General features: G+C 46.6%; 1 protein-coding gene across 3 annotated transcripts in view; it reads left to right on the top strand.

Annotated features, from left to right (window-relative positions):
* The window catches only part of ABCB7 (ATP binding cassette subfamily B member 7), an 83,335-nt gene that overhangs the window by 10,492 nt on the left and 54,323 nt on the right, over positions 1 to 18,520 (top strand). Inside the window, exons 2-4 of one of the 3 annotated variants that reach the window (XM_048514734.1) lie at positions 3,615 to 3,704; positions 4,344 to 4,412; positions 11,254 to 11,340. Coding sequence is in view for 2 of the 3 variants with exons in the window: in XM_048514732.1 (XP_048370689.1) it covers positions 4,344 to 4,412; positions 11,254 to 11,340 (156 nt within the window). In the remaining variant the exon portion in view is untranslated. Of the gene's footprint in view, positions 1 to 3,614; positions 3,705 to 4,343; positions 4,413 to 11,253; positions 11,341 to 17,543; positions 17,647 to 18,520 lie in introns of those variants that run through there. The other 2 variants (XM_048514732.1, XM_048514733.1) reach the window with 2 other exon arrangements.

The raw sequence follows: 18,520 nt of genomic DNA, 5'->3' as shown, positions 1-18,520 counted from the left end.
CGGTTTGGGACTCTTTAGTTTGGAGAGGGAGGCGGCTGAGGGGGGGGGGATATGATTGAAGTCTACAAAATTATGCATGGGGAATTTAGAAAATGTTGACAGAGAATTTTTCTCTGCTTTCTCGTAATGTGCACTAGAACCAGGGGGCATCCATTGAAAATTCTGGGGGGAAGAATTAGGACTAATAAAAGGAAACACTTCTTCACGCAACGTGTGATTGGTGTTTGGAATATGCTGCCACAGGAGGTGGTGATGGCCACTCACCTGGATAACTTTAAAAGGGGCTTGGACAGATTTATGGAGGAGAAGTCGATTTATGGCTACCAATCTTGATCCTCCTTGATCTGAGATTGCAAATGCCTCAACAGACCAGGTGATCGGGAGCAACAGCCGCAGAAGGCCATTGCGTTCACATCCTACATGTGAGCTCCCTAAGGCACCTGGTGGGCCACTGCGAGTAGCAGAGAGCTGGACTAGATGGACTTTGGTCTGATCCAGCTGGCTTGTTCTTATGTTCTTATTGCATTTTGTCGGCCACCTAGAATATGGCTGTGGAAAGGCTGGGTGTAAATACTTTAAATAAATAAATAACCTACTGTATATACTCATGTATAAGTCGAATTTTCCAGCACATTTTTAATGCTGAAAAAGCTCCCCTCGACTTATATGCGGGTCATTAAAATTTTTTGTGTGTTTTTACTTTGCCGGCCCGCAGGGGGCACAGTTTTTATGCTAGCTGCACCAAAATTTCAGGGTACCCTCAGAAGACACTCCTGATGGTACCAGCCAAGTTTGGTAAAGTTTGGTTCAGGGGGTCCAAAGTTATGGACCCCCAAAGGAGGTGCCCCAATTCCCCATTGTTTTCAATGGGAGCTATTAGTAGATGGGGCTACTGTTTTGAGGGTCCATAACTTTGGACCCTCTGAACCAAACTTCACCAAACCTGGCTGGTCTCATCAGGAGAGTCTCTTTACAATACCAGCCAGGTTTGGTGAAGTTTGGGTCAGGGGATCCAAAGTTATTGATCTCCAAAGGGGGTGCCCCATCCCCCATTGTTTACAATGGAAGCTAATAGTAGATTTTCCATTTCTGATAATGTCCCTCTTAAAATCTAAGTTGGGTTACATTTGGACATACAGATGAGGAGGAGGAGGAGGAATCCAGTTTTGAATGATTTTAACTCTTGTGTTTTAGCTTGGTTGCTGATTGAGCTAAGGTTTTTGTACTTTTAAAGATATTGTTGAGACCATATTGTTTTTGTTGACTCCCTTTTCCACTTACAGAGCCAGTTTACTGTTTTTCTTTGAAATAAATATTCAAAAACATTTAACCTACTGATGCCTCAATTGATGTAATTTTATTGGTATCTATTTTTATTTTTGAAATTTACCGGCAGCTGCTGCATTTCCCACCCTCGACTTATACGCGAGTCAATAAGTTTTCCCAGCTTTTTGTGGTAAAATTAGGTGCCTCGACTTATACACGAGTATATACGGTAAATTTATGGGTGTGTAAGGTACAGAAAAGCTTTACCCGTGTGCAAAAGGAAAATGTGGGGTTGGATCAGTTTGATATAACCAACTCGTTGCGTAAATGTTGCGTATATGAAAGCAATCAATTCATCATCCAGCCAAACTGAAGCATTTTCATGTCTGGTAGATTATACTCTTCTGTTGATATCGGTGAGACTTAAACATGATTTATTTTAGGGTTAGGGTTAGTGTCTGTTGCAAACACAGTGGCTGTTGCAAGCAGATGAAAGGCATTGTTAAATCCCTTTTGTTTCCTTCCACAATATACCGTTCAACTTCAGTAGGGTGCTTTATGTCTCGCCCTTTTCCATAAGAGTCGCACAAAGATTCTCTTCAGAAGTAACCCGAAAGAGAAATTTGTTCTGGAACAGAGAGTGTTAACCTCAGTCGCCAGGGGCTTTGTGTGTGGCTTTGCTCCATTGTTCCTAGCTGAATGGGATGCTACTATCTGCAGTCACAGACAGTTTGATTGTTGCTGGACTGAGTAAGCTAACCCAACTTGCTGATGCCAAGACCCAGGGCAGCATGAGGGAGAGCAAAGGAGCAAGCCCTTACGTTTCCCATTGACTTGGCTTCCATTCAGCCAAGGCCCAATGGTGGGGAGCAGGACCTTAGTGGGAACAGCCCCTTCTTTCCCTATCCCCCAGCCCCCAAGGAGGTTAACTTTTGTGACTTTGTTTTAGAGCTTCAAAGGTTAAAGAGGCAGCTTGTGTGTTCCTATCTTCAGAAACGGAGACCTGGCTATTACTGTGCCCAAGTTCTCAAATTTAGCTTTGTATGGAAACTATTCTATAGGGCTGGAGAAAGGGTTAAGTGCATAACAAACGAGAAAAATTTGTTGCCAGAACCCACTTGTGTTACCAGTTAAGGTTGTGAAACAATGAATTTTTTAAAAAATCGGAATTTTTGTGGGAAATGGATGGTAATAGGGAGTGTTCTGTCCAAAGGAGCAAGGAGCAGCAGTGGCGTAGGAGGTTAAGAGCTCATGTATCTAATGTGGAGGAACCGGGTTTGATTCCCAGCTCGGCCGCCTGAGCTGTGGAGGATTATCTGGGGAATTCAGATTAGCCTGTGCACTCCCACACACGCCAGCTGGGTGACCTTGGGCTAGTCACAGCGTCTCGGAGCTCTCTCAGGCTCACCCACCTCACAGGGTGTTTGTTGTGAGGGAGGAAGGGCAAGGAGATTGTCAGCCCCTTTGAGTCTCCTGCAGGAGAGAAAGGGGGGGATATAAATCCAAACTCTTCTTCTTCATCGTCTGTTGGTACCTTGAGCACCTGTGGGAGGCCCCAGGTTTCAAACTGAAAAAGCAAAAATTGGTCTATTTGTTGAAAAGCTTGGAGTTTCTTGTAGTAAATTATGGGAAGCTGCATTTCTATTAGTGACGCAACTTCATATTTTAGTTATTTTTCAATACTGCTTTGTTTAGTACAAGTTGAAAGAGTTGGGTTTCCCAACCTAGCGAACAAAATGTTTTATAAGAGAAGTCCGGAAAGATGGGCTCATTCCGCACATGCAGAATAATGCACTTTCAAACTGCTTTCAGTGCTCTTTGAAGCTGTGCAGAATGGCAAAATCCACTTGCAAACAGTTGTGAAAGTGGTTTGAAAACGCATTATTTTGCGTGTGCGGAAGGAGCCATGGATTTGTTTAGTAGACAGTTCTGGAGACACTTGGCTTCCCTGAGAAATCAGGCCTTTTCCATTATTGCGTCATTTTAGAATGACCTTCCCAAGAATGTGTCCTGCTGATGAAACTCTTTGCTACCCTTTGTATGATTTTTTAATTGATATGATATTTTATGATTGATATAATATTTTATAGGTTTATTTTGATGGGACATTTGATGGGTTTGTTTTTGTTTTGAGGTTATTTGATTTGTACTGTTGAAGGCTTTCGTGGCTGGAATCAAGTGGCTGTTGTGGGTTTTCCGGGGTGTGGCCATGATCTGATGGTTTTTGCTCCTAACGTTTTGCTTGCTTCTACGGCTGCCATCTTCAGAAGCATGTCACAATAAGACTTCGTACAGCCAGGTTATTTGATTGTGTTATTTGTTCTACTTTTTGTTTTGTGTGTTTATAGAAAGTCTGCAACGACCTGAAGCTCTTTTGAAATGGGCAGGATGGAAATTTTTGAAATTAAGATCACAGCAAATACAAGGAAAGATAGAAAGTATGCAACTAAAAAAAAAGTTTACCTGTGATTATTATTCATGACATTGAACAGAATGATGTTGGAACAGAGACTGGAGGCTTTCAGAACACGAAGCAAGAAGTCAAGTGGGAACAGAAGTGGGAAATGGAATGATTTCAGTGCAATTTAGCATCTAAAATAGTGGGAGGTGTTTTATTTTCCACCTGCTCCCCTCTGGTCTTCATGTTTTCTTGTATTATTTCTTTCAGAAGCAAAAAAGTATTTGACTATGCTAGGCCTGACTATATAAAATGGTTGATGTATTCACTGACCTTAGACTTTGAGAGCCAGCATGGTAAAGTGGTTAAGAGTAGGTGGATTTTAATCTGGAGAACCGGGTTTGATTCCCCACTCCTCCACCTGAGTGATGGAGGCTTATCTGGTGAACCAGACACGTTTCCGCACTCCTACATTCCTGCTGGGTGACCTTAGGCTAATCATACTTCTTCAGAACTCTCTCAGCCCCACCTGCCTCACAAGGTGTCTGTTGTGGGGAGTGGAAGGGAAAGGAGCTTGTAAGCCACCTTGAGTCTCCTTACAGGACAGAAAAAGGGGGGTATAAATCCAAACTCTTCTTTGTGCTCTTAATAACCACTGCTTTGTTTTTCTCCCATTTAGGTTCCCCCAGTATTAGAACATCAGAGTTCAAGGAGATACTATTCAAGGCACCTGCTAGACGCTGCAAAGGTAGGCTTGAGCAGTCCTTTTCTCCCTCACTGTTCTACTGGGAAAAGAAATGTAAACCCCTAAGCCAGGGGTGTCAAACCCCTTTGTTATAAGAGCTAGATATGACACAAATGTGACTTGGTTGGACTGCGCCTGGGTGTGTGTGTATGTGTGGCTGCCTCAGCTGGCCCCAGAATAGAACACGGGCGGGGGGGGGGGAGGTAGGGGGGATGCCTGGACTGGCAACCCCGCAGTGGGGTGGAGTGACTGCCTTGAGGAAGCTTATCAGGCCTGTGAGCCAACTGAGGCAAACCCTTCCCTTGGGCCCAACCTGATAAGGCCCCTCAAAGCAGTCACTCCACCCCACTGATAAGGCCCTCAAAGAGCTGCATGTGGCCCCTGGGCTGTGTGTTTGACATCCCTACCCTAAGCTGTCTGCCAATGTGTTTAATTTTATCTGTGTAATTTTCTTTTCTATAATCTTTGCAAATGGGAGAAAAGTAAAGTCCTCCCTTTCTAGAAACGGAGGCAGAACATCTGAAACCTTTTCCAGTTTCCTTCCATCTCCCCTAGAAATGTACAAATAGTTGTCAACATAGTAATGTTTCAAAAATCATTTAAAATGTTCTTGCTGCTACTTCAATGGCATGCATGCTCTGGTGTTTTATTGTCTTTTTTTAAAGGCACGTGATGGAGTGGAAGCTGCTCTCCTTGTGGAACTTAGACTTTGCCCACATGCTGGCACTCACAGTGGAAAAAGTTCACTAGGTTTTCATGAGAATGCATTTTCCTTAGTGGTGAAAAACATTCTTAAGTTGTCATTGGTACTGCCTGACAATGCGACATTCAGTAAATCTTTGCAGAGAAATGTAAAGGCTGGGAATTTAAAAAAAATTGGACAGTGGCTTGGGGCCACTGAAGCCGATAAATTTGTGGCTTCAGACCATGACTTTCTCCCACTTCAGTCCAATATGCTCTTCCTGGCAGCAGGCGCTAGTGATCTAACCTAAACGTGACATGTGAATTTTAGAATCAGCCGTGTACATTAATAACATAACAATGCATCCCCAAATACGAATTTAAATTCAGGGATGCAGCTTAATTTTGAAGAAGTGTAGGTGACAAAACCCATTCTTAAATCATTTAAGTGGCAGCACCTCTGTTCACTTGTGGTTCCCCTCTCTAGCCCTTTAGGTGTAATTCACAAATTATTCGCCTGGTCATCTTGTTACCCAAGGTGGAGACCCAGTCTCTCAATATAGTGGGGAATATTAGCTTACAGCAGACTGCTTATCAATGTTGCGAGAGGCTGGGTAAGGAATCTTTAGTACCAGTGTATGCGAAGATCAGCTTTTGGAAGAAAATCCACAGAGAAGGATATAATGCAAATTTGATAATCTTTATTGTAGGGGTAAGGGGTTCGCAATCATTTGGTTCAGTTTAGCTAACATGCACACACAGAGTTCCTAAGATAGAGATAGGTTTGAAAATAGATTTGGAATAGAAAAGGGGTATGGGGTATAAGGGTAATACGACCTGATCATAAAGTGAAGAAGATCCAGGGTTCAGAGCCAAACAGCCCAAGGGCGTGCAACATGTTGGACACAGCAACAAAGACAGAAAGGATATTTATAGGGCAAAGAACTATCTTTAGGAGTGTCAAGACAACCATTGGAGCGGTCAAGATAACCTTTGGGGAATGTTAGGGCAATCTCTGGGAGGTTTCCAGATGGATTGCTTGAGGAACAATAGAGTGCACTGTTAGGTGGTCAGAAGTTAGTTACAGAAGGGAGTATCTGGGTTAAGATAATCAGGGGAGGCAATGACATCAAGAGTCTTCCTGTGACTGGAAAGTCTGTGACTGTATCATGTTGATAACTCATTTTTCTTTGGCTGTGGAACTGAGGGACCGTGTCTCCCCGTATTGCCCCAGTAGGTCCCTCCGCTCCTCGGAGGAGCACCTGCTGGAGATCCCTGGCCCAAAGAAGATCCAGCTGGCCTCTACGAGGGCCAGGGCCTTTATGGCCTTGGCCCCTACCTGGTGGAGCAGGCTCCCTAAAGAGACCAGGGTCCTGCGGGATCTACAGTTTCCACAGGGCCTGTAAAACGGACCTGTTCCGCCAGGCTTTTGGCCAGCCGGGTTAGTCATTGGACCCTCGTACCATCTAGACCTCCTGTGGGCGGGATGGGGATGGGAGGAAAAAGTCGCCATCAGTTGCTGTTATAAATTTGTTGTATTGAAAATTTTAATTCATTGTTTTATACTGTTTTATTGAGATATATATGCTTGATGTACACCGCCCTGAGCCCTTTGGGGGAGGGCGGTCTAACAATGAAATAAATAAATACATTTTAAAAATGTGCTAAAATGGCAAGCAAGTTGAGAGCATGAAGACAGGAAAACAATTTCTGGAAATTTCTTGTAGTTAGACCTGGCTATTGCCAAAGAATGGGCTCCCCTTCTCTTGGATGGTTTCAGCCATCTTGTGGGTTTTCATTCTCCTTCCGTTAGGTAGGCAGGAAAAGGTATTTGGTCACTTCCTGTTGGTCTGTTTGCCGCCAAATCTGCCCCAGTATCTTTTCCTGCCTCGTAGGTAGCGCAGCATCTTTGACAAGCTCCTTACTATTTCTTCTACTGTGTGTTTTCGTGAGTCTCCCTGGTGTGTGGTGTTTTCCTATTGTGTCTCCCCACAAGCCGCAGCCTTTATTCCCCCCCCCCCCCTCCGGCGGGGAACGGGTTTTGGCCGTCTAGATTCCACAGGAGACTAATCTCCTCACCAACGGCATGGCGACGGCCCCTTTTTCCCCCGAGAGGGAAATCTTCACCAGATCGGCTGCGGAGAACACCAGGGCTTCTTCTAAGCTCCTGTTACTCCCTCAGAGCAGCCGGTGGGCTGACGACATCGGGAGTGCGGCGGCGCCCGAGCCTGAGGACCGGCACCGAAACCAGTTGCGCTCCTCAGGCAGCCGCGGACGGAGACGCGCCAGTTCAGCTGACCCGCCGGGCAGGACGAGGCCCGATGGCGCGGCGAGCAGGCCGCGCTCGCTCCCGCGGCGCCAACGGCCCTTCCCGCCAAAACAGCGCAAGGCGCAACGCCCGGAGCACCCGATACTTCCAGCAGGCAAGAGGTGGCGCTGGCGGCGGTTGATAACAGGGCGGGAGTCGTTCCAAACGAATGGAGCCAATTTTCCCCCCATCAACTCATAGGTTTAATGCGATCCTCCATTCGGGAGGAGGTTTCCCAGCAACTCCGTCCCGATTCAGACAGGGGGGGAAACGCGTCCTGGAAGGCTTTCACTAGATGGTGCAGGAGGAAGAACGTGGATCCAGAGTCGTCCTCCCTTCCCAATATCCTGGCTTTCCTGCAGGACGGGTTCGGCTCCGGTTTGCGCAGCTCCACACTGCGTCACCAGCTGGCAGCATTGGCCACAGTGTTGCCCCCAGTCGAAGGTTTCCCAGTTACTAGGCATCTTAATGTACTAAAATTCCTAAAAGGCGTCCAGCAGTCACAGCCACCTACAGCCCATCGTTTTCCCTCCTGGCGACTACATGTAGTTTTGGACGCTCTCACCAGCTCGCCATTTGAACCAGTCCAGTCAATACATCTGTGCATGAAGCTTTTATTTTTGGTGGCAATCACCTTGGCCAGGCGGGTGTCTGAAATTAGGGCCATCTCGGTGAACCCCAACCTGTGCCTGTTCTTCCCCGACAGGGTTGTCCTGAAACCTGACCCGTCCTTCCGGCCCAAGGTGGCATCAGGCTTCCATTTAGCTCAGGACATAGTCCTACCCAACTTTTGCCCAAGACCCTCGCACCCTAGGGAAAGGCTCTGGCATTGTCTGGACGTCAGACGGTCTCTGAAAGCATTTATCATACGCACAGAGGAACTGAGAAAATCAGAATCCCTGTTTGTAAACTTAGTCCCACCCAGAGTAGGTGAACCGATGTCGACCGCCTCTATCAGTTCCAACATCAAAACGTGCATCATTGAAGCCCATAAGGCCAAACAGATTCCTGTCCCTACCGGGATTATGGCCCACTCTACTAGGAGCGCGGCCACCAACGCGGCCCTGGTTAAGCACGTACCATTAGAGCAGATATGCAAGGCGGCCACTTGGGCCTCTCCCTCATCAATTGTGAGGCATTACAGGCTAACCTCCCTAGATGCAGTTCAGGCATCATTTGGGAGAAGAGTCCTGGAGCACGTTGTGGGGGACTAACTCGACCCGCCCTATTGGGGCACTGCTGGGGGAGTACCCACAAGATGGCTGAACCATCCAAGAGAACGACCCATTGGATACTCACCGTGAAGGGGTCTACTCTTGGGTGGTGGAAGCCATCTTGGCCCCCCCTGAGAGTTCTTTTGCCACAACATGCTCCTAGCTCAGCGTTAAGGAGTTTTTTGTCCTATTGTTCATTGTTCATTGTTAGTATTTGGTCCCTTCTGTGTTGTTGGACCGGTTACAGGTTTCATGGGGTTGGTCTGTCACTGTGGTTTGTGAATCACTCGGCTGGTCAGATACTGGGGCAGATTTGGCGGCAAACAGACCAACAGGAAGTGACCAAATACCTTTTCCTGCCTACCTAACGGAAGGAGAATGAAAACCCACAAGATGGCTTCCACCACCCAAGAGAAGACCCCTTCACGGTGAGTATCCAATGGGTCGATCTCTGCAACGCCAGCATTCCCCTTGAGGCTGGTAAGCGGTCAGGGATATGTAAATAAGCACCCCCCCCCCCCCCCCCGCTATGCCAGGGCTGTACGGTGACAATCTGGCAGAGCGTCTATTTAAAACAGACTGTTTTCCTTGCACTGCTTTTGCTACAACCTCTGGCTCCTTCCCGAAAGCTGAAGTCGCAATGTTTTTTTGTTCAGCTTTGCTGTAAATTAAAGCCTTCCATGGAACTTGCAAGCTTTTCTCGGAAGGTCTGTGTAAGTGCTTCGCAGGGTTGTTCTAATGTTTTCCAAATTGCTCTCCGTGTTCTAACACAAAGAAGATGTGAAAAGCTTTGTTTAAAGCATAGTTGTATGTTGAAAGCGATGTTTGAAATAACAGTATTCTTTTTTCCTTGAAAACAGAAGACCTCAGGAGTTAAGAAATAAATACTGCATTGGTCTGCGCTGTGAATGCCAGTCTGTCAAGTGATAGCAGAAGGCGGCATGTGCGTGTGCTTTAGTACTTGCGCACAACTTGGGAAACCACAGCAAATCTAATTTTCCAAGCCAGCTGCTCTGGTTTTGAGTTAATGGGCTGGATCCATTTGAAGTGCCAGGACTTGCTTTCAGAGCAGCGCACTGATGTGCATCATTTCAGCCCTATGGAAGCATATGTGCAACAATTTCCAAAAATTGTTCTCAAGGTGAACTTTCTCGATCAGGCCAGGATTTTCAGAGCTGCATTTGGCCAACCTGCGTGTTGACCACAGAACAACTCGTTCCCCTGGTCCAAGCAGAGCTGGTCTCAACACGGATTAGCCGGCCTGTGTATAAATCATTAAGCTCGCTGCCTTCATCTGTTGAAGCAGATTTCAGGACTTTAAAACAAATTATGAACAAATCTGCTGGATCAGAAATGGCATCATGCCTGTGTGTGCATACAGGTGGCTCTTCCACCCAGAGGAGAGCCTTGGCTACTGCAAGATGCAATGTGCTGCCATCAGCTCTGCTGGAGGGAAGATTTAAGAATATGGAACGTTCTAAAAGAGGTTGTTCATGTGATATGACTACGGTTGAAACACTTGACCATTCTTTGTTTCTGTGCCCTAAATACAATAAGATACGCATGAAATACACGAATTCCATTTTCTTGCAATGTTCTCAGTGGCATGAGTGTTATAAGGTACCCAATCTCCTGAACAGCTCTGATGTGCTCTTTTGTGAAACGGTTGCAAATTTTATACTGGAAATTAGTAATTTTAACTCTATTTCTTAACCTTGTTTTGTTTTAAATTTTTGTCCTGTTTTATATGCCAATAAAGGCTTGTGTTGTGTTGTGTTGTACAGGTGGCTCTTTTTTTGGATCTGAAGGATTTATGTTCTTTGAGGACCAAAGGTGGGGAAGTGTAGAGCTTACTTTCCAGCTGGAAAGCCTGCACCTTTTCCTCTCTAAAGGTATACGTGGATGCAGACTGAAGCCCTTCATAGCCTAGCACCCCCACTTGTCAAGAGCTGCTCTTTCCCATATGAGGCTCTGCCATCATTTGCAGACTGTGGACTCTGTTTTGTGGTTCCTTCACAGCAGGGGGCAAGGGTGGGCCTGTAACGAGCCGGAGCAGAAGGGCTGTTGCCCCGGCTTACGCAATAAGGCAATGGGCATCTCTTCCCTTCTGGCACTCTCAGCAAGAGTGAAACCACATCTTTCAGGCAGGATTCATTTGGTTCTTGGAGCATTGTGCTGCTGCTAACAAAGAATGTTAATGTTAGGGGTTAGTTACTGTTTCTACGAAGTATGGATTGTACTATTTTTCATGTGATAATGTTGGAGAGGCACAATGCTTTAAATAAAGTGTGCGTGCTTGGAATGAAAATAGAAGACATTGGGTATTATACAGACTGCACATGGTTTGCATTCATGTAATTGTTACATACAGGCTCCCTGTTTCTTATGTAGAAGCGTTTCCTTTCAATGCATGACTGTTGCTGTAACAGCAAATTTGTTACTAGACCATCAACCCTTTTCCCTCTGGTGCAGTTCTTAAATCAGTCCTCTCAGACTTCATTTCTGTTTCACCAATAGGATCTTCTTCAAATCAAGTTGGGAGTAAAGTGAGCACTTCAGTAAGATCCTGACAGGACTGTGTTGTAGCCCCCATTAACTGTAATTGTTGAAATAACTGTGCAACGTTTTCTTTTGTGCATAGAATCTTCAGGGCTGGTCACAGATTGATAAAAGAACATGCTGGCATGGACATGCAGGTGGAGGACTGCACTCGGATCCAAAGGCAGGGGTAAATATCCTCTGAGTTTTATTTATTTATTTATTTATTGTTTGTTTGTTTATACCCCGCCCATCCCCGAAGGGTTCAGGGCGGCAATTCCTATATAGCAGTGATGGCGAACCTTTTCAAGACAGAGTGCCCAAATTGCAACCCAAAATCCACTTATGTCTCCCAAAGTGCCAACGCAGCAATTTAACGTGAATGACCCCCTCGAGCAGGGGCCAGCCTGCTGTAGCCTCCAGCAAGTCCCACATGCACCGCTCTGTGCCTCTCTAGCATCTCTGCCCACCCCCACCCCCCGGGCAGCAGCCACCTGGAGCACAGGCAACAGGCCCACCAGCCGAGTTGTCCCTGCTCACTGAGGTGCATGCACATCACGTCCAGGGGCCCAGGCCAGTCTAGATGTGTGAGTGTGTGTGTATGTATGTGTGTGGGGGGTGATTCCCCCCCCCATGATGAACTCTGTGCATGCGTGCCCACAGAGAGGGCTCTGAGTGCCACCTCTGGTACCCGTGCCATAGGTTCCCCACCACTGCTATATAGCGTTGACATTCCTATATAGAGTCACAATTGAAATTCATATTTCTCTACAAACCCATCTTGGTTAAAGGTAAATCCTGTTCTGCAAAAAAAAAAAAAAATTGCTCAGCCTGTGTAGAGAGTTCAGACTCACCTGTCTAGGGTCTCTGTATTAACCATTTTGGAGGGGGTTGCACTCCTTAAGAGCCGTACAGGCAGTTTGGGACTCCTTCAAGGACTGGCTGCTTCCCAGTCGCAGCGTTGTCTTGGATCACTTTTGCTTGTCTTAAGCAAATGCACCGGCTGCACCATTTCTTGAGGAAAATGGCCACTGTGAAAGACCTCTGTCACATAAGGATGAGTTTTCTGTAATGTGTTCTTTGTGAAGTGCCCTTGGAAAACTTCCACTGATGACAACTGTTGTCTGGGCCTGTTCTTTTGACCACCATATGATCCCTACATCGTATTGTCTCACTGGCTCCCCCCTTGTTTCTGGGCTCAGTTCAAAGTGTCGGTTTGACCTTTGAAGGTCTAGAACCGTGGTGGCGAACCTTTGGCACTCCAGATGTTATGGACTACAATTCCCATCAGCCCCTGCCAGTATGCCCAATTGGTCGTGATGGCAGGGGCTGATGGGAACTGTAGTCCATAACATCTGGAGTGCCAAAGGTTCGCCACCACTGGTCTAGAAGATTTGCGACCTTGATATGCTATGGATCTATGCAACCGCAGGTCATTGGCAGATGCTGTGCTAGCATCCCCCCACTAGTGGAAGTAGTCCATGGGCACATGGGGCTTTCAGCTGAAATGCCTAAGCAGTAGAACACCTTGTCCAGGGAGGTTGATCTAACCCAGGGGTAGGGAACCCGCGGCTCTCCAGATGTTCAGGAACTACAATTCCCATCAGCCCCTGTCAGCATGGCCAATTGGCCATGCTGACAGAGGCTGATGGGAATTGGATTCCTGTTTTATCTAGGTTCTGATCTAACTACCCTTGGCTGCCATTAATGTCGTTCAAGACTTAGCGATGACAAGGTGCTGTGGCAGCATGCCAGCAATCCCCTGTTGCGATACCTGGTGAGGGGTTTCCCTGCTTCCTTTACAGATTGAAATGTTTTTCTGCATGCCTGGGGATTCTCTTAGGGAACATAGAAAACTCCCTCATGATTGTGGCTGGCCTTGTTGTGCTGCTGTTTTCTTAATAACTATTTTAAAGTTTAGCTCGTAACAACAGCAGTAGGAAAATAAAAAATCAACAGCAGCAGGTCAAACATACTAGGACAGTTTAAATGTGTTCCAGTGCTTAGTCTATTTTACATTAGTGCTTTTAACAGATATCTGTCATGAACTGGTCCCTGGTACTGAGGACTCTGGAGTAGAGCCTGAAGATACTGGCTCCTCGTGAGGAAATATAGATAGCAGAGTCAGCTTCAAGCCCTTCCCTGCAAGCCAAGGCAGAGCCTGATGCTGTGCAGCTGAGAGAGCCATCAAGAATCTCAGAAGAGTCAAGTAATGAGCCAGCTGCACAAAGGAGACGAAGCAGGGAAGCAAACCCAGTTCACTATAGTAAAGTCATGTGGAGGAGGGGGGAATCAAACCCAGTTCTCCAGATTAGAATCCCCCTGCTCTTAACCACTGCACCAGTGGTGGCGAACCTATGGCACTCCAGATGTTCATGGACTACAATTCCCATCAGTCCCTGCCACCACGGCACTACACCCCACTGGCTCTAAAGGAATGAGTTAAAGGAGAAAAGGAGGAAGAAGAAAGGAAGGGGAAGGGAAGGGAAAAGGGAGGCCAGCTGTGTTGGACACCATTGCTGCCCTCGACCATAAGCCTGGGGGAACAACTCTGTTTGCCTTGTGCTTACTTCATTCACAAGTTGTGAACTGTAGACTCAAAGACCTTCTTAGTATCCCTTGTGAAAATGCCCCTCTGTTGTAGGAATTCTGTTAAATCTATTCTGCAAATTAACATATACTACTACACTATGGAGATGTTTCTTGGAGGCATGTCACTCTCAAATTATTCTAATAATGTAGTCATTCCCAGAAATGATTCAGAAAAAAAATAAATTAAAACAAAGGCAAACCATACAGATCCTTTCAAAATCTCTGTATGCGTGACAGAAGCAGATCACTGAAGTCCATTTTCATATGGAAGCTATTTTAGCTGATGTATGTCACTTACAAAAGTTCTGCTTTTGCATTCATTTGTTTTAAATCTCATTTTTTACCTTGATTTTGTTCTCGGGGACCTTCACCATAGCATGTATTTTGCACATTCCTTACCTTGATCTTTTTCTTGCTCTTCTTCCATTGTTCATGGGAGTCTGCTATTTACTTCTTTCTTCGTTGTCTGCTCTGCCTTGTGCCCAGAAGCAGATTTCATTTCTTGCTTTCTGCTTTGTTTGGTTCCTGTTTGAGTGCTTTTTGTATAAACAGTGATGAGCTACAATTACATCAACTCCATGTATCCTTCATATTAACCTACCTCCAATTTTAACTCCTTTCTAAACCATTAATGGTGCCCCAGCATCTCTGGCAGCTGCTTGAAATGTGAGATCCATCTGTGTAAAAAAGAGAAAAGAGGCAGCATGAGCAGAAATCTCTTCTGTAGAGTGAAGTATAAGAAATTTATTTTTCCATCCACTTGAGATGTATAAATTGTCAGAGAATATATACCTTCTAAAGAATGTATAAAAGGTACTTATAGTGCTACTACTCTCGAATGCTTTAGATTGTCAACAATAACACTTCTGTTGCCTCGAGAACAAGGAAGAGAGTAGTACCAGAAAATCTATTTTTCTGCTTCCTTCTACCTGTTGATACTTTTGTGACTGGGTCTCCCAGATACTAGTCTGAAACACTCTATCACAGTGGTGGCAAACCTTTGGCACTCCAGATGTTATGGACTACAGTTCCCATCAGCCCCTGCCAGCATGGCCAATTGGCCATGCTGGCAGGGGCTGATGGGAATTGTAGTCCATAACATCTGGAGTGCCAAAGGTTCGCCACCACGGCTTTATCACGTTGGCTTTCATGGGGTTGCTGCTGTTGGACAGTAGCAAGCACCTGGGCGGAAGGGAGGTATGGAGGTTGCATAATAGCAAGTTGCCCAGTAGCAGAACCCAGGATTCCAAAAGCCAGAGCTGTCTTTTTACCCCAGTGTATATCTTGAAACATTTGCTCATCCAGACAATCCGCCCTCCCATTCGTTCCCAAAACAATCCGCATAAGAAAAGGACAGTGAGAAGAAGCCTTGTGATGGAACTTCAGCCCGGGACAGGCTCCTTCCTCCTCCAGGAAGTTGGAGATAGGGTGGGAGGCTTGCCTAATTCACTAAGTTGCAAGCAGGCTATAGAAAAACCAGCCAGCCCCATCTGTGTAAAAAAGAGAAAAGAGGCAGCACAAGCAGAAATCTCTTCTTTAGAGTGAGGTATAAGAAATTTATTTTTCTATCCACTTGAGATGTGTAAATGTAGTCAAGAGTCCAGGATTTTTGCCATTTCATGATGCAGTTCACCCTGTACCAATTGGGGGTCTAAGAACATAAGACAGAGCCTGCTGGATCAGACCAGAGTCCATCTAGTCCAGCACTCTGCTACTTGCAGTGGCCCACCAGGTGCCTTTGGGAACTCACATGCAGGATGTGAAAGCAATGGCCTGCTGCTGCTGCTGCTGCTGCTGCTGCTGCTGCTGCTGCTGCTGCTGCTGCTCCTCCTCCTCCTCCTCCTCCTCCTCCCCCCCCCCCCCCCAGCACCTGGTCTGTTAAGGCATTTGCAATCTCAGATCAAGGAGGATCAAGATTGGTAGCCATAGATCGACTTCTCCTCCATAAATCTGTCCAAGCCCTTTTTAAAGCTATCCAGGTTAGTGTCAATCACCACCTCCTGTGGCAGCATATTCCAAACACCAATCACATGTTGCGTGAAAAAATGTTTCCTTTTATTAGTCCTAATTCTTCCCCCCAGCATTTTCAATGGATGCCCCCTGGTTCTGGTGGCTTGGGAATTGGGTGCCAACCATCACCTGGAGCAGCTTTCTTGAGGAGGCTAGAATGAAAAACATGGAGCATACTGCGTAAGTTCTTAGGCAACTCGAGTTCCATGGCCTCTGGGTTAATCGCCCGAGACACACCGAACTGCCCAATGAACTTACGCCCCAGTTTGTGGGTTCCTGGGAGGCCCCTCAAGTTTTTAGTGGATAAGTAAGCGAAGTCCCCCACCACATAATGAACAGCCAGCGTTTGCAGTTGGCCTGCTTTTTTTTAGTCCTCCTTGGCTTTCTTAAGGGTGGCTTGTACAATTTCCAAAGAGTTCTGGATGGTTGCCACCCATTAATGGAGATTTTCCAGTTCAGGTAGGAAAACTCCCATCAGCGGGAAAGACTTACTGCTGTCCGTAGATCACATGGAAAGGCTTTTGCCCATGCTGGCGTCCACGGCGTTGTTGTAGGCGAACTCCGCAAAGGGAGTTCAAACTCAAAACACCGCTGGAGGGAGATCATAAAACAGCTGAAATCTTTGAGCTCATGGGCGTCCTCTTCAAATACTCCCACCAGCTAAGCTGCCGTTTCTCCTTCCAGGAGGGCTCCAGTCTCATACACGTGCTCGGCATCATTGGCATACTCATCTTCCAACATGTGCATGTAGGTTCCCCCCTGCACGAGGAAGTAGCTTTTAGTTCCCTTCTCTTCGGTCTTGGGGCTTGAGGTACTGGTGCCACCAGGGTTGCTCCCGCACCTTGCCCCACATCCGTAGTGCCGCCAGGTGTGGCATCCGCCTGGGCAGGGGCCTGGACCGCTTGCTTTTACGCTCTCTGGCCCTACGCTTGCTGGGTTGCCATCAGGTCAGTTATTTGGCGTTGCATGGCCCACAGCTCGAAGTGCACCTCGTCTCATTCTCTCCAGAGGTCCTCTTTCTCCTGCTGGAGGTCCTCAGCCTCCCAACGCCAACATGCTGCCTATCGTGCTGGACCACACTTGAATTGTCAGGACTCCCACTGGGCGCAGGCCATGGTGGGGAGTTCGCATTCGCGGCCCCACCACCATGGGCCTGCCACCATCCAGGAATCCTGGCAGAGGTCAAATCATAATGGTTGGCAGTACTGGTTTTGTTGCCTAGCAATGGCAACTAAGTACTTCTGATTATTAAAGCTACAGACTGTCCATTTATTGTATTGTCGAAGGCTTTCATGGCCGAAATCACTGGGGTGCTGTGTGGTTTCCGGGCTGTATGGCCGTGTTCTAGCAGCATTCTCTCCTGATGTTTCGCCTGCATCTGTGGCTGGCATCTTCAGAGGATCTGATGGTAGGAATGGAAAGTAAGTGGAGCCATTGAAATTCACAAGCACATGGACAATTTCAACAGGAAGGAAGAAACCATGAAAATGAACAGAATTTGGCTGCCAGTGTTGAAAAACTCTAGAATCAAGACAGTGACTGATCACCCCCCGACACACAAACACAGGACAACTATAGACTATAGCACTCAAAGGGAACAAAGACCAGGATACTTCTATTCAGATCCATTCAACTATTGACCTTGCTAGCTTCATTGTTACTCCCGTGCTACAGACTTCTTTGTGACTCACATGCCAGGCTACTCTATTCAGATGGCCTCACCTTTTCACCTCACAGTATATATACTCCACTTGCTTTCCATTCCTACCATCAGATCCTCTGAAGATGCCAGCCACAGATGCAGGCGAAACGTCAGGAGAGAATGCTGCTAGAACACGGCCATACAGCCCGGAAACCACACAGCACCCCTGTCCATTTATTATTTTGGCTGGAGGTAACCTCCATTATTATTGTTATTTGTCGTTTTCAGATTTATCAGCAAGCCTGGAGGCTTCTCTTGGGTTCTATCTTATCTGTTAGTGGCCCCAGTCTCTGGACAGAAGTGTCCACGGATAGAGCCACATTGGGAATTGGATATAATGACAAGCGAGAATGCATGAGAAATGCATGGGAAAATTCCATCACTGGTCTCTTCTTTCTCCTTTGCCTTCTGACACTCCTACAACAACCTTTCTCAACCCTTTCCTCTTCCTGCCAGCGCCTCCTCCCATCTTTTTAATCCGTACTGTACTTCTCCCCCCTTTCCCCCCCGACGCTGGTTCCTGTCTCCCCCTTGCTTTCCAGCCACTCCTCCCTCCTCACTGCTGTTGTGCTGACTGCTGCCCCCTCCATCCTTGCTGTAACTGTGTCCACCCATCCCTTCGACCCAACATCATGGCAATTCCCTTGAGCACTCAACTACTTTGCTGCATCAGAGACTCCCTCCCTCCCTGGCTGCCCATTTCATTTCCTCAGTGGTGTCAACAGGGCCCCACCCACCCAGTGTTAACCGAGCTTTGTGCTTGCATAGACAACATTCTTGTTTTGGGAGGGAGGTGGGAATTTAAACCGCCTATTCCATTTTTTGGAGTTCCGAGATTTTTCTGCAGTTCTGGGGAGAGGGGGGAGTCCCCCAAGTTTTTGAAAAATCTTATTTCCATGTAAATGGCCCCAGTCCATGGATTTAAGTATCTGCAGATCAGAGCATATTTGACTGTTACTATATAATATATGCACTCTACTTTGAAACCTTGTGTTTCTTTTGAGTGCATTCTGTTATAATGGTAAAAGGTAAAGTTTTCCCTTCAGTCGTGTTCGACCCTGGGGTA

The sequence above is a fragment of the Sphaerodactylus townsendi genome, linkage group LG13, assembly GCF_021028975.2.
Source record: "Sphaerodactylus townsendi isolate TG3544 linkage group LG13, MPM_Stown_v2.3, whole genome shotgun sequence".
Lineage (NCBI taxonomy): Eukaryota > Metazoa > Chordata > Lepidosauria > Squamata > Sphaerodactylidae > Sphaerodactylus > Sphaerodactylus townsendi.
Note: the sequence above shows the minus strand (reverse complement) of the source record. Positions and strands in the feature narration are given on the sequence as shown.